Source organism: Pongo pygmaeus, chromosome 8 (assembly GCF_028885625.2).
Source record: "Pongo pygmaeus isolate AG05252 chromosome 8, NHGRI_mPonPyg2-v2.0_pri, whole genome shotgun sequence".
NCBI lineage: Eukaryota > Metazoa > Chordata > Mammalia > Primates > Hominidae > Pongo > Pongo pygmaeus.
This window is the reverse complement of record NC_072381.2, coordinates 105,198,353-105,213,324: the sequence shown is the minus strand read 5'-3', so window position 1 is coordinate 105,213,324 and position 14,972 is coordinate 105,198,353. Positions and strand designations below refer to the sequence as shown.

At 43.6% G+C, this 14,972-nt stretch overlaps 1 protein-coding gene across 6 annotated transcripts in view; it reads left to right on the top strand.

Moving 5' to 3' along the window:
- DNMBP (dynamin binding protein) overlaps positions 1-14,972 on the top strand; it is a 135,469-nt gene that overhangs the window by 65,807 nt on the left and 54,690 nt on the right. Inside the window, exon 1 of one of the 6 annotated variants that reach the window (XM_054435550.2) lies at positions 12,204-13,626. The exons of the other annotated variants lie outside the window; for them this stretch is intronic. Coding sequence (XP_054291525.1) covers positions 12,471-13,626 — 1,156 coding nt within the window. The 5' untranslated portion in view covers positions 12,204-12,470. Of the gene's footprint in view, positions 1-12,203; positions 13,627-14,972 lie in introns of those variants that run through there. 6 annotated transcript variants of the gene reach the window in all.

Below are 14,972 nucleotides of genomic sequence, written 5' to 3'. Positions count from 1 at the left end.
GGCTGGAGTGTAGTGGTGCAGTCTCGGCTAACTGCAACCTCTGCCTCCTGGGTTCAAGCGATTCTTTTGCCTCAGCCTCCTAAGTAACTGAGATTACAGGTGCCTGCCACCACGCCCAGCTAATTTTTGTATTTTTAGTAGAGATGGGGCTTTGCCATGTTGGCCAGGCTAGTCTCGAACGCCTGACCTCAGGTGATCTGCCCGCCTCAGCCTCCCAAAGTGCTGGGATTACAGGCGTAAGCCACCACACCCGGCCCATTCTGTGGTCTTTCAAGATAATGAAAGTTTATGTAAAGGAAATAATAATCTTTCTTTCTAGTTTGTCAGTACGTAGGAAAAAAGCAAGTATCTTCAACTTGTGTAACATCTGGTTGAGGGTGTTGGCTCAGTAAAAATGAGCTCAGAGTTACTTCTAAAGGATTTTATCCTAGTATAAGACAGCAGCCATCATCAGAACCCGTTAATAGGCTATGTTAAGTCAGGAGAGAAACTAGTTTCTGATTTTAGGATGGATGGTTGAATGTATGTCAAGAAATGTAGCTTAGAATGGTGAACTGAGGTATAATTGACCTGTGAGTCACTGTTCTTAGCAGTTTGTCGGATGGCCTTGTGAACATTTCCGCACTCTCAGCTCCAGGCACAGGGTGAAGAAGCTGGAATGCATCGAGGTACTTAAGTATCGGTTTCAGATTTCACTGAGGCTTTGCAGCACAGGAAAATAATTCATCTTCAGATAGCCTGAGACCCTTAGTTGCGAGCGTTCCCACCATCACACCCCTACCTGAGCTGCTTGCTGCCTCCTTTTACTGTTCACTTTACCAGATGTAATAAGACCCAAAAGACAGGACAGTCATCAGTCAACCAGTATGACTGAGCTCCCACTGTATTCCAGGCAGTGCTCTCGAGTCACAGTAGCAATCTCTGCCCTCATGGGAAGAAACAAGCAATAAGTAAATAAAACTCTAAGTATATTTTTTTGCCTTTTTGTCAGAAGGGAAAACAATCTATGGAGAATAGAAATCAGAGAAAACCTTCTGAAAAATAATGTTTGAGTAAGATTGTTGGGGGCCAGCCAAACCATTTCTGGGGGTGGGAGGCATCGTTCCAGACAGATAAGACAGCAAGAACGAGAGTGTGTTAGATGTTTGAGGAAAAGCAAGGAGACCGGTTCAGCTAGAGCAACGGCACAGTTGTAGTTCATCATTTAGGGTAAGAAGAGAAGTTACTGGAAGGTTTTGAGCAGGGGAATAATATGACCTGACCTACAATTTAACAGAAGAGAATACATAGAAGAGACACAGGGCAGAGGCTGAGAGACCAGTTAGGAGGCTACTGCGGTGACCCAGGCAAGGGATGGATACCAGCAGCTTGGACCAGGATGGCAGCAGTAGGGATGATGAGAGGTGCTCAGCTCTCAGCATATTTTGAGTTAGAGCCAGTAGGACTTGCTGGTGGATTAGATGTGAGGTATAAGAGATTGAGAAGAGGCCAGGCGTGATGGCTCATGCCTGTAATCCCAGCACTTTGGGAGGCCAAGGTGGGCGGATCACCTGAGGTCAGGAGTTCGAGACCAGCCAGACCAACATGGAGAAACCCTGTCTCTACTAAAAAAGACAAAATTAGCCGGGCGTGGTGGCACATGCCTGTAATCCCAGCTACTAGGGAGGCTGAGGCAGGAGAATCGCTTGAATCTGGGAGGCGGAGGTTGCGGAGAGCCGAGATCGTGCCATTGCACTCCAGCCTGGGCAACAAGAGTGAAACTCCATCTCAAAAAAAAAAAAAAAAAAATTGAGAAGAGTCAAGGGTAACCCTGAGGGGTAACCCTGAGGTTAGGCAACTGGAAGGATTAGAGTTGCAAGTAGCAACCACATTTCTGGTCATATCAATACTTCTTGAATTCCTGCTGTGTGCCAGTTAATTGGGCGTATAGGAGAATATGATCTAGAACTTAGCCCTGGGGCATTCCAATCTTTAGGAATATGGAAGACAAGGGAGATGGGCCAGCAAAGAAGAAGCAACCAGCCAAGGAGAAGGAAAGTCAAATGGAAAAACGGTTTCACGAAGGGGCAAGTGACGCCAGGTGCGGGGGCTCACGCCTGTAATCCCAGCACTTTGGGAAGCCGAGGTGGGCGGAGCACTTGAGGTCAGGAGTTTGTGACCATCCTGACCAACATGGTGAAACCCCGTCACTACTAAAAACACAAAAATTAGCCAGGTGTGGTGGCGGGTGCCTGTAATCCCAGCCACTCGGGAGGCTGAGGCAGGAGAATCACTTGAACATGGGAGGTGGAGGTTGCAATGAGCCAAGATCGCGCCACCGTACTCCAGCCTGGGTGAAAAAGTTAGACTCTGTCTCAGAAAAAGAAAGGGCAAGTGACAGGATCAGAAGCTGCCGAGAGGCCAAGTAAGGTGAAGTCTCCAAAATGACTGTGGGATTTGGTGACCTTGTAAAGAGCAGTTTCACTGAAGGGATGATGTTGGGATGCAAGCCCTATTGGAGTGGATTAAAGAGAAAATGAGAAGTAAGGAAGAGAGGCATTGAGCATTTAGTGTGCTCAAAAGTCTTTCAAAGAGTTTTGCTATAAAAGAAAGCAAAAAAACAGGGTAGTGGCAGCAGGGGACGTTGGATTGAGGTGCCAGCAGAAGTCGTTTGTAAGATGAGAAACATTAGCACACGTTCATAAGCGCACGGGACTGATCCACTAGAATGGGCAGATTGAAGAAGCAGGGAGAGGAGGCCTCACTGCTGTTAGATAGTGAGTAGTCAGGAGGGGAGGGGTCCGGCAAGCCAACGGAGAGATTGGCCTGGGATCAGGGCAGGGACACTTCCTCCATTGTTAAAGGAGGGAGGCAGAGTGTTTGGGTTCACAGGCAGGTAGCAGGATAGGTTTGATGGTGAAAGGTGAAGAAACAAACCTAGAGAGATTAAATAACCTCCCCAAGATTATACAGCTAGTAAGTGGCAAAGTCAGGATTTAAGTCCAGGGCTATCAAAGCTTGTGCATTTAACCTCTAAGCTAGATTGCCCTCTACCTAGCATCTAGCATGTGCCAAATAAATGCTACGTGCATTGATTCATTAAACATTTAAATACCTACTGTGTACCCCATTGTAATAATCCAATGGATTCTTCCTGCCCACTGCACAAACAAAACCAATTCACTGAGGCCATTGCATGAAGAAAGAGTGATTGACATGCAGCTGGCCACTCCATGTGGGAGATGGAGTTACTACTCAAATCAGTCTAAAAAATGCAGAGGTTTTTCCAGGGCAGTTTAGCAGCCAGGGGGCTAGGGGAATGGGTGCAGCTGATTGGTTGGGGATACAACCATAAGGGTGTGGACAATGGTCCTCCTGTACCAAGTCCCTTTCTGGGTGGGACCACAGGACTGGTTGGCAGGTCCAGGTGGAGCCATCAGTCCTCAGAAATGCAAAAGCCTGAAAAGACATCTCAAAAGATTAATCTTAGGTTCTACAATAATGGTGTTATCTGCAGGGGTAATTGCAGAAGTTGCAAATCTTGTTACCTTCTAAATAATGGCTAGTAATCCTTTATGTCTGTATCTTAGCAGAATTAGGCTCCTCTCATCCTTCCGACTTGGTGATCTTTCATTAGTTTTACAAAAGTGGTTTAGTTTTGTGGAGGGGCTATTTCCATTTCAACTGTAAACTAAATTTCTCCCACAGTTGGCTTAGGCCAAGCCCAGGAGTGATCAAGGACAGTTTGGAGGTTAAAGACAAGATGAGGGTTGATTAGATCCAATCTCTTTCATTGTTATAATTTTCTCACTGTTATAATTTTCTCAGTGTTATAATTTTTGCAAAGAGGTTTTACCATCTGCAGAGCTGTGCTAGAGATAGGAAGATAAGTTAGACCATCCTTGCCCTCAAGGAACTTTCAGTATAATAAAAGGAGGTAAGCAAGTATAATGAAGTAACAACATAGGTTAGCCAAGAGAGATATTTGCAAGGTGCTCTGGAAAATAGCAAGAACTATAGGAATCAGAATGTCACTGGGCAGAGTCCTAGAGAATGAGGAGTTGTTGACCCTCAGAGTGGAGCAACAACATGGGCAGTCACAGAGAATCCACAAAAGTTTAGGGAGTTACATATCTTGCTCTTTTTTTTTTTGGCACACTTTTCTCCCTTTTTTTCCTTTACCCTTCTACCTTCTCTCTTCTTCCAAATCCTACTTCTCCATCTTCACTTCTAGAATAGGTGGCAGTCTATCCACTCTGGGCATCACACAGATAGTCATGATGGCCCACCCACTAGGAGCAAATAGCAAACATCACGGTGAGGTGGTGCTTCAGGACTGCTGAAAAGAGCCAGTGGAGTGTGACTGTTGTGTAAAGTGAGAGGGAGTGCTGAAGGAGGGATGGCTGTCTACAGGGTTCTATTTCACTAGCAGTCCTACCATCGAGAAAAGTAGAAAAGTCATCCTCCCTTTTGCCTCCGCCACTTTCTCTGTACACAGATTTATTACTCAAAAATGGCAACCCATTCACAGCTTTTGTTTAGATCTGAGTCATAGTAGTGTGGAGGTAAAAGCTCAGGGAGTTTACCTCTTTATGCAAACTGCTTATCTTTAATGTCCTAAAGGCAATCGGACTTAGAAAAGGAGGGGGAAGCCCCCTTTTGTAACCAACTGTTCACTCTCCACTTGCCCAACTATAATTTCTTTTTTTTATTTTTTGAGACGGAGTCTCGCTGTGTCACCCAGGCTGGAATGCAGTGGCACCCATCTTGGGTCACTGCAACCTCCGCCTCCCAGGCAGAAGCGATTCTCCTGCCTCAGCCTCCTGAGTAGCTGGGATTACAGGCTCCTGCCACCACACCCAGCTAATTTTTTGTATTTTTAGTAGAGATGTGGTTACACCATGTTGGCCAGGCTGGTCTGGAACTTCTGACCTCAAGTGATCCTCCCACATTGGCCTCCCAAAGTCCTGGGATTACAGGCCTGAGCCACCACACCTGGCCAATAATTTCTTTTTATAACTAGGATCCTTACCTATAATTTAGTCCTCTCTTTTTATCTCTTCTCTTGGTTGATTTATTATGTGTATTTTTCTTATCTTGCTAGCTTTATCAAAGATATCAAGTTGCTAGAGAACTTTGTTTTCCATAACAGAGAAAGTTTAATCTTTTAATTGGATTAGAAATAAGCAAGATCATAGAATTGTAGACTTAAAGTGGCAGAGAAATCATTAATGTCCACATTTCCTACATAGGAAAGTGACAGCCAAAGAGGGTAATCATACCTGAAAACTGGTTATTAGCAGAAATTGAACTTCTAGAAGGCAGGTGTCATTTCCTCATTTGGTCTCCAGTGCTCTCTGTGTTACACTGTTGCTCTGTTTTAACTTGTGGTGAAAGCTGTCCTCCTGAATAATGTTGACTTCCTATTGGTTTGGTGCACCAAATCGCAATCTTTATTGGGTTTAGGTGATAGGTTGTAATGACTGAGTCACTCAGTGCTGGGCTGTCTTGTGTGTCACTGCCATTCTGTGTGCTTATGGTGGTTGGCTGGTGAGGCCCAGCTGAGGGCAGGGTTGGTCGGCCAGGACTGGAAACAAAGAGGGAATGGTGGTGTTGGGGTGTACAGGGCTTGCCTCGGTAGTGGTCCACTTTTGAATTAGGCCGGGATACTATTTGTTTGTTCACTTGGTTTGAGGGAAATTAAGATTTACTGTGTTTTGAGATATTCTTCTTAGTCTAGTGCCATGAAATCAAACAGATCTGGGTTCAAACTGTGGCCCTGCCGTGTACTAGTTTATGTGATCTTGGACAGGTTATTCACACTCGCAGATTGTTTCTTTATCTGTGGTAAAACAAGTATAATAAATACCCTCCTTGGAGGGTAGTGAAAATGGAAAACCTCTACCAACTTCCTAGTGCTGATCGTAGCCCATAGTACACACTGAAAACATGGTAGCTGCCAGGGCTGTTGCTGCTGCTGCTGTTAGTTGAGGAGGTACAAGGGACCAGAACAAGTGGACATCAGAAGGTTTGACAATATAGAGGATCATTCGGGCCTGGTGCACCTGTAGTCCCAGCACTTTGGGAGGCCAAGATGGGCGGATCACTTGAGGAGTGATCAGGTCAGGAGTTCAGGAGTTCAAGAGTTCAAGACCAGCCTGGCCAACATGGTGAAACCCCGTCTCTACTGAAAAATATAAAAATTAGCTGGGGTGGTGGCGGGCACCTGTAATCTCAGCTACTTGGGAGGCTGAGGCAGGAGAATCTCTTGAACCCTGGAGATGGAGAGGTTGCAGTGAGCCAAGATCATGCCACTGCACTCCAGCCTGGGTGACAGAGTAAGACTCCGTCTCAAAGAATAAGAAATAAAAGAAGGTTTGACAATCTAGAGTTTCGTTTGGGCTGGGCACGGTGACAAATACCTGTAGTCCCAGCTACTAGGGAGGCTGAGGCGGGAGGATCCCTTGAGCCCAGGAGTTCAAAGCTGCAGTGAGCTTAGATCATACCACTTCACTTCAGCCTGGGCAACAGAGTGAGACCCTAACTCCAGTAAATAAATAAAGGCTTATTCAGTAAGTCAATAAAGAATCCAAAAGGCACGTAATAGCACATCAAGTATTTGAGGAAAGGAAAAAATAAGTTGTGAGGGAAAATAGAAACATGGATTGTTTGAGCCTGCAGTGAGCTGTGATGGCACCACTGCACCCCGGCCTGGGCAACAGAGCAGGAGCATGTCTCAAAAAAAAAAGAAATCTTCAGTAAAAGGTTCTTTGTTGGAGATGAAGGGTATGGGCAATGAATGTCCAATCATGTTCTCCAGAGGCCTTCTTGAACTGTCCCTATCCTGAAAATATATTATAATGAGATCTTAAAAGAAGGTACCAATAATCACCACTTTTGTTTTTGAAAATAACCAATTTTCAGGTTATCCTCACAAAATGTAAGCTGAACAGTTAGCATCTGTCTTATTGTAGAAGTTGAGGTAAAGAAAGGATAAGAGCACAGTATATGTTTCTGGAAAAATGAAATTAAAATTCAGTTCTATATGATTTATGATTTAATTTTGAAAAAATTACTCTAATTTTATCAATTGTTTTATAACAAACTCTTATCTGATTATAAGATGTTCATTTGTAGATTATCTATTTTAATCTTACAGTTAAGATTAAAGTTAATCTTACCTATACTTTTATAGTTAAAATTTCCTTCTCACTCAGTACCCAAGTCAGAGGTGCTCAAGGAATGCACCTGACCTAGGTAAAATAAGATCTGGGTAGCAAAGCACCTGGCAAAATCCTATGAGTCATTTTATAGTCAAGCACATTGGAAAACTGGGTTATCTTTTATGCTCTTGATTTTTATATGCTCTTGATTAAAAAAAAAAAATTAGGCCAGGTGTGGTGGCTCACACCTGTAATCCCAGCACTTCGGGAGGCCGAGGTGGGCGGGATCACCTCAGGTCAGGAGTTCAAGACTAGTCTGGCCAACATGGTGAAACCCTGTGTCTACTAAAAATACAAAATTGGCTGGGCGGCGGGGTGCACGCCTATAACCCCAGCTACTCGAGAGGTTGAGGCAGAAAAATGGCTTGAACGTGGGAGGCAGAGGTTGCAGTGAACTGAGGTTGCACCACTGCACTCCAGCCTGTGTGACGAGAGCAAAACTCCATCTCAACAACAACAAAAAATTTAAGTCTACTCAGGCAAGGTGGCTATTGCCTGTAGTCTCAGCTACTAGTGAGGCTGAGGTGGGAAGACTGCTTGAGCCCAAGAGTTCAAGGCTACAGTGAACTATGATCGGACCACTGCACTCCAGCCTGGGTGACAAAGAGAGGCCCTGTCTCTAAAAAATAAAATAAAATAAATAAGAAAAAAAAAAAACTTAATCTGTCTTATCTTCACAAGTGGGTTATAGGTTCCTTAATGGTAGATACCACCTTCTCTTTGGTATCTCAAGAGTCTGGTATGATGCCTTTTGCATGGCAAGCACTTGATGTTCATTTGCTAATGATGATTATTCTTCAACTCCAACTCCCAAATAAACTCATTACATTCTGCTTTCCAAACTGACTTTTGCTGCTAATTTCCTTTTTTCTTCTAATTCCTTCTTTCAAAATATTTCTTCCTTCTTTTTTTTTTTTTTTTTTTTTTTTTTTTGTGGAGACAGGGTCTCATCCTATCACCAAGGCTGAGTGCAGTGGTGCAATCACGGCTTACTGCAGCCTTGACTACCCGGGCTCAACTGATTGTCCCACCTCAGCCTCCTAAGTAGCTGAGACTACAGGCATGTGCTACCATACCTAATTTTTATTTTGACAGGGTCTCACTATGTTGCCCAGGCTGGTCTCGAACTCCTAGACTCAAGTGATCCACCTGCCTCAGTCTCCCACAGTGCTGGGATTTCAGGTGTGAGCCACTGTGCCCGGCCTCTTCCTTCTACTAACTGCTCTATGCTACGACCCTGGTCCAATTCCCACCATCTCACCCTTTGAAATCTTGTCCCCAGGCATTATTTCTTCAAGTCTACCAAATGATTCCTGACAAATCAAGATTACAAATGTACCAGTTTTATCATCTCCCTCCCCGGGCCAAACTTTTACCATGAAGCACAAGGAGCCTACTGCTAATGGCTTCTTCTTCAGTAATCCTATTCTTATTACCCAAAATATATAAAAAATAAATTTGCTCTGGACACTCTCTGTAGAGGTTTACTGAGCTACCAAAAGACTTATGCTTTCACCCCAAAGCAAACTTATATTCATGATTATCCAGTCACAACCTTCCCCTTCTCCAACTATCCAATATTATCTCACCTATAAAACGAGACCCTATTCCACACAAGGAGCCTTTTATTGTTATGAAGCCACATCATTATTAACCCCAAAGCCTTACTCCTGTTATACTGTCTCTCCATCTGAAACCTTGGCTTGCTTCTCTAAAAAACCTTAGAAGCTCACATTCATCTTGGCTGTCTATAGCCTAGAAAAGAAATTATTGTCTATATCACGAATTCTGACACTTGTATTTTTATATACTATACAGCACCTAACATAAGATTTTAGACTTAGAGAGAGGTGCTCAACATATTTTCACAAATTTGATATTATTTGGTTTCAATGTTCCCCAAAAATAGGGACTTGGTCCTGTATTTCTGCATTCCTTTAACTTATGATTCCCTATCCCTTGGTCAGAAGTTGGGGTCCTAAAAAATCACAAGGCTGGGCGCGGTGGCTCACGCCTGTAATCCCAGCACTTTGGGACGCCGAGGCAGGGGATCACAAGGTCAGGAGATTGAGACCATCCTGGTTAACACGGTGAAACCCTGTCTCTACTAAAATTACAAAACATTAGCTGGGTGTGATGGTGGGCGCCTGTAGTCCCAGCTACCAGGGAGGCTGAGGCAGGAGAATGGTGTGAACCCGGGAGGCGGAGCTTGCAGTGAGCCAAGATTGCGCCACTGCACTCCAGCCTGGGCGACAGAGCGACCCTGTCTAAAAGAAAAAAAAAGAAAAAAAAACCACAAGTAATTTTTCTCCCTCTGGCCCTAAGGCCATCCATCGGGAACACAGAGGGAATGCACTGGTGACTGACTGCTGTTCAGACACAACGGGCCTTTGGTGAAGGGGAGGAATAAAAGCGTGCCATAACTCCCACTCTGCTGGCTTTGAAATCAACTGGCTTTCTTAAAGCTGTAGAATTATGCTATTTTCCTTGTTTTGCCAGATCCTCATGAACCCATATAATAAGGCTTGTTTTCCTGTCTATTTTCAACACGGTAACTGTTTTGATAAGCTTTATTACCTGATGGACTGCTATTTTGTTGGTTATTTCTACATAGTAAAGGTGAATCTTCAAAAACATACACAACTTAGAACCTGGAAAGTACCTTAGAGATTATTTAGTTCAATACCCTTTTTATTTTAAAATTCATTTGATTATTATTATTTTTTGAGGCAGGGTCTCAGTCTGTTACTCAGGCTGGAGGGCAGTGGCTCAATCACTGCTCATTGCAGGCTTGACCTCCCAGGCTCAAGCAATCCTCCTGCCTCAGCCTCCTGAGTAGCTGGGACTACAGGTGTGTGCCACTGTGCCCAGCTAATTTTTTTTTTTATTATTGTGGAGATGGGGTCTCATTTGTTGCCCAAGCTGGCCTCAAACTCCTGGGCTCAAGTGATCCTCCCACCTAGGCTTCCTAAACTGCTGAGATTAAAGGTGTGGGTCACCATATTCTGCCTCAATGCCCCTATTTTATAGACCTGTTACTGAAGCATAAGTCTCTGTTTTTCATCAGAAAGAGTCATACAAGCTATTCCCCTGGGATCCTAGGTGATTCCTTAGGAACGGATCACTTTTTCCATTAGATCGGTATCTCCAGAATAACTAGTGGTCATTCCCAGACTTCTGAAATACCAATATGAGGAACTTCTGGACTAGCAAGACCAGATTTTGAGAACAGAAAAATAGGAAGTGTGGTGACCCTTAGGGTCAGCCTGAGCCTTTGACTCATGCACAATTAATCCCAGCCACACTGCTTGTTTCCTCTGGTTGGATTTTTTACTTGAACAGGAAATGCGTTAGGAATAAAATGGTAAGAAGGAGTGCAGGTCTTCTTAGAATCAGATACGAGCAGTCTGACTGCAGTCCTAGGTTCCTCACGGACTCCTTTTGGGTTCTCTCTAAATGCCAGGGGAACTATGTGCTTTATGCAGCCTGACCACGTAGAGTATTTTATTCAGGTTTCCACACGAGCCATGTCAGAACTTCTTTCCTGAGAGCTCACATTCATGGTATCACAAATTTACAACACATGTGCTTTGACTGACAAATACCACTGGTCAATTTATTTTTTATTGGCCTTTTGTTTGAGGGGACAGGTGATCTAGAAACATGCTGGGGGAATCTGAGGAGTCATTGTGGCCAACCGCCTTATTTTATTGATGGGTAGATTGAGTCCCAGAGAGAATTAGTAGTTACCCAAGAGTAAACATCTAATTATTAACAAAGCATATAAGACAGTTTTCCTCAGGGTTCTGGATATTATTTCACAAATAAGGATTAAAGTTCAAGGAATCATTCCTAGACATCCAAGAAATAACCAGACAGCTAAAAGAGTAATCTTATTAAGGCCTGTCTCTTAGCATGTGTTTCCCCTGCTCAAAAACCTCATGACTCTTTGCTTTCCACTGAATAAAATAAATGTCATTGACATCCTCTGGGGTCCACCCCAACCTATCTCTTCAGCCTCCTCTGTTATTTTCCATGTATCATATCCTTCAGATGATTCCCCGTTTCTTAGTGCTCCATATGTGAAGTCTGCAGAGATCCTGCTTCTCCTTGAAGTCACTGTTCACATCCGACCGCTTCCCTGAAGCCTCCACTTGCCATGCCAGGGACTTTGCTTTGGTGCTGTTGCTGTTTGTCTTTGCTCCATAGCACTTATCACATTAGATCTTTCTTTAAGCGTGTTGCTTCTGCATTGTAAGAGGCAAGGACTAACTTGTTTGTCTTTTTCTGTTCCACAATGCCTCCTCTATGATAGGTAACCATCTAATATTTGTTGATTTAAATAGCCATTTACCTGCCTTTTTGATTTCTGGCCTCATTTTCGACTTCTTAAATATGTTGTATGAATTAACTAGAAAAGAGGTTTAAGAAATGAATGTTTTTGATGCTTCCCTGGCATGACAAGTATCTGGGAAAATGTGAAAGCATACCTAACTCCGTTCTGGGAAGAGTGTTTACGCTATAAAATCACCTACTCACCAGATCAAAGTAAAAGGAAGTACTTTTTCTTCCTTCAGTCGTATAACTAACTGTCTGCAGGTGGGAGCTTCAGCAGCTTGCGATTGGAGTGTACACTAACTGGTGACTTGAATTCCAGAAAAGCAAAGCACTCAGAAGAGTCCTGCCTTTAAGTTAAGGGATGAAGTCCTGAAAGGTTTCAGATGTTCAAGGATTAGAAAGGTGGACTTGGGGGATGGGGAATGGAGGTGCAGCTTGAGCTGCACGAGAAGGAAAGCACTTGTTTATACCCCTGGTGGCTTACTAAAGGATTAAAGAGGCAGGGGAGACTGATATATGACCTGACCTGGACTTCTAAAGGGGGGCTGTTTCTCTTTCACATGACTTTTCCTGCAAAACCTTTAGAGTAGCAGAATGCCTGTATCTTCAGCAAGTAAAGCAGCCAAGCCAGTTTGACCAGCTTGAGGGAAACACCAAACAAAGCTGGCAACTCCAATCACATGCATACTAGTTACTCATTATCTTCTGGCCTCTGGAGAAAGATAGAGTAGCTCGCTGATTGGATCCTGAGGTTGAAATAACTCCACATCTTACTGTGCTCCGACCAGAGCAACAAGAAGAGTGTCTGGAATGCTTGGGAGACATTTTAAGCAGGACAAATCCAGCCTTAGGCTAGACTGCACCTGTCCACAGCCCAGCCCAGGCCCATGGAAAAGAAAAGTAAAACCTTTGTCTTTAAGCACATAGAATATGTGTGAAGCCCAGAAGGCTAGAAAAGAAAGGGAAGTGGAGGAGAAAAGGCACTGGGACTCCAGATGGGAGTATGAAGACTACGGGAGTGTACAGAAAAGGAACCTTACGGTGCTGGATGGACTCTACAGAGAAAATGACTTGGATCCCAGGTACTGGGCCAAGGGGCAGCATCGGCCCTACAGAAAAAGGGATTGTGGATACTGGGATTTTGAACAGAGTGAACCAAGCTATACGGACTGTGGGGAAGCACGCGAAAGTGGAAAGGGCTATGTGTACCACGGAGGTCATGATGGTTATAGGAGTCCAGAAAATGTAGATTATGAGAGTCCCAGCCCTGGGACGAAGAATAATTCACCTACGAGAAGCCCAGATGTGACCTCGAAAGCTGGTGGATACGGGGAGGCAAATGGCTACTCAGACTGTAAGAATCTGAATTATAATCCTGAGGACTCTAAAAAAGCTGAGCAATTGACTGACTGTAGGGGTTTGGATGATTCTTCAGCAACTTTAGGTCAACCTCAGTTGTGGTATATAGACCATGAGAATGTTAACCATAATCTTGAGGATTGTCGGGCAACTAATTTTTATTGTAGAGAACACAGCAATTTATATCATGTTCCTGGGAGTTATCCTGATGGTCAGCCTGTGAGCTTTTCAGATTCGAATGGTGTCAATGAAGATAAGGAATTTATCAAATACCATGAAGGGGACAGGAATGTTCATCAAAATGACAAAATGTATCCCAAAGCAAAGACTCATATTATGGATCAGGGTGATTTTGATACAGAAAATAAAGGCTATGATGCTTTATTTGCAAACTGTGCGTATAAATCTCGTAATTCCAGAGGAACAGATTCTCTCCATCAGATGGAGAATTTGGAGTATAATGGCATTGACATACCAAGAACGAAGGCACGTGGGGGCAGCGGGATCCTTCTGGATGGTCTGCAGACTCAGTGTACCAGGGGAGAACAAGGAGGACGTCATTTGGGGATTCCTCAGAGCTCATCATTAGAGAAGAACATCTGGCATTTAGAGGAAGAGAAAAAATTAAATGGCCCAGAGACTTGGAGAAGGAATAGTTGCCTCCGCCGCACAGCACCCAGCACCCTGAGGTGCTCAGAGTTCGTGCAAAACAGGAAGAAAACCCAAGGTATGAACTCAGCCAGCCTTCTTAAGATAAAGCATAAAAATAGATTTAAAGGGTAGTTATACCAGGTACTAGGAGCACTTGTGTTCTTAAGGAACCCGGGCCCTGAACTTCTTATCAAGTGCACCTTGAGTGAGAACAACCTTAGAGATTTAATTACTTTGGAAGGCATTGTACAGAGCAAGGGTATATACAGTGCTAAAAATATGCAACATTCGGACAGCGCTCTCATGGGAATTTTTATTTATTCTTCCTGGTTTTTTCAGATGTCTCTAATCTCAAGTATCTTTCCTTTCTTACTTTCATGTTTTTGTTCATCTTGTCAGAGCAGCAAGTTTATTATCAGGGCATCAAGCTAAAATTCATTTTCCTGGCATGTTTTTTTTTTTTTCTCTCAGTCCCTACACTTCTTTGGACGTTAATGGAAAAGAAGACTTGACTTTATTTTTATTTATTTATTTTTTTGAAACAAGATCTCATTCTGTCCCCCCAGCTGGAGAACACTGGCACAGTTATGGCTCACTGCAGCCTCAAACTCCTGGGCTCAAGAGATCCTCCCACTTCAGCCTCCTGAGTAGCTGGGACTATGGGCACATGCCACCATGCCCAGCTACTTTTTAATTTTTTTGTAGGGGCAGAGTTTCACCATGTTGCCCAGGTTGATCTTGAACTCCTGGGCTCGAGCAAACCACCCACCTCTGCTTCCCAAAGTACTGGGATTACAAGTGTAAGCCACCATTGCCAGGCCTTCATTTTAATTTTTTTTTTTTTACTGCTCCTTTCAAAGCAGGGCTACCCCATAGGCAGTGTGCCCAGAGTAGCCCTGATTTGTTTTATAGATTGTTCACTCCTTGATATTCAGGAATCTTAAGTGAATGATGAGTACTGACACTCTTGTGGATTCCAGATTATTTCTAGCTTTCAAATCACTTCATCTCACTGAGCCTTAACTACGTTGTCTGTGAAATGAGAATATTAGGAGTCTTTTATCATGTAGAGATTCATTCTTTCTTGCCATTATATCTTTTCTTCAATTCTCATAAGTGAGCTTTATTTCTACTGTGTTATTTTTATAATTACTGGACTCTCTGTTAAACCTTTCGTGTGTGTGTGTGTGTGTGCTGTATGTTGTCTTCATGCCAAACGGCCTATCTGATTCTGGCCAATTTTGGGGTCCAGGCTGTGACCAGAGGATAAAGGTTAGTCAGAGAATGTGAATGATCTGAAAAATCCATCTCATACCCTCCCCCTAAGTGGAAAGTTTCTCGTCTAGGTCTCCTTCAGAATAGGCTGGCTGGTTAGATTTGTACTGGGGGCCACCACAGACTGAAAAGATAAGCCTGCTGTGG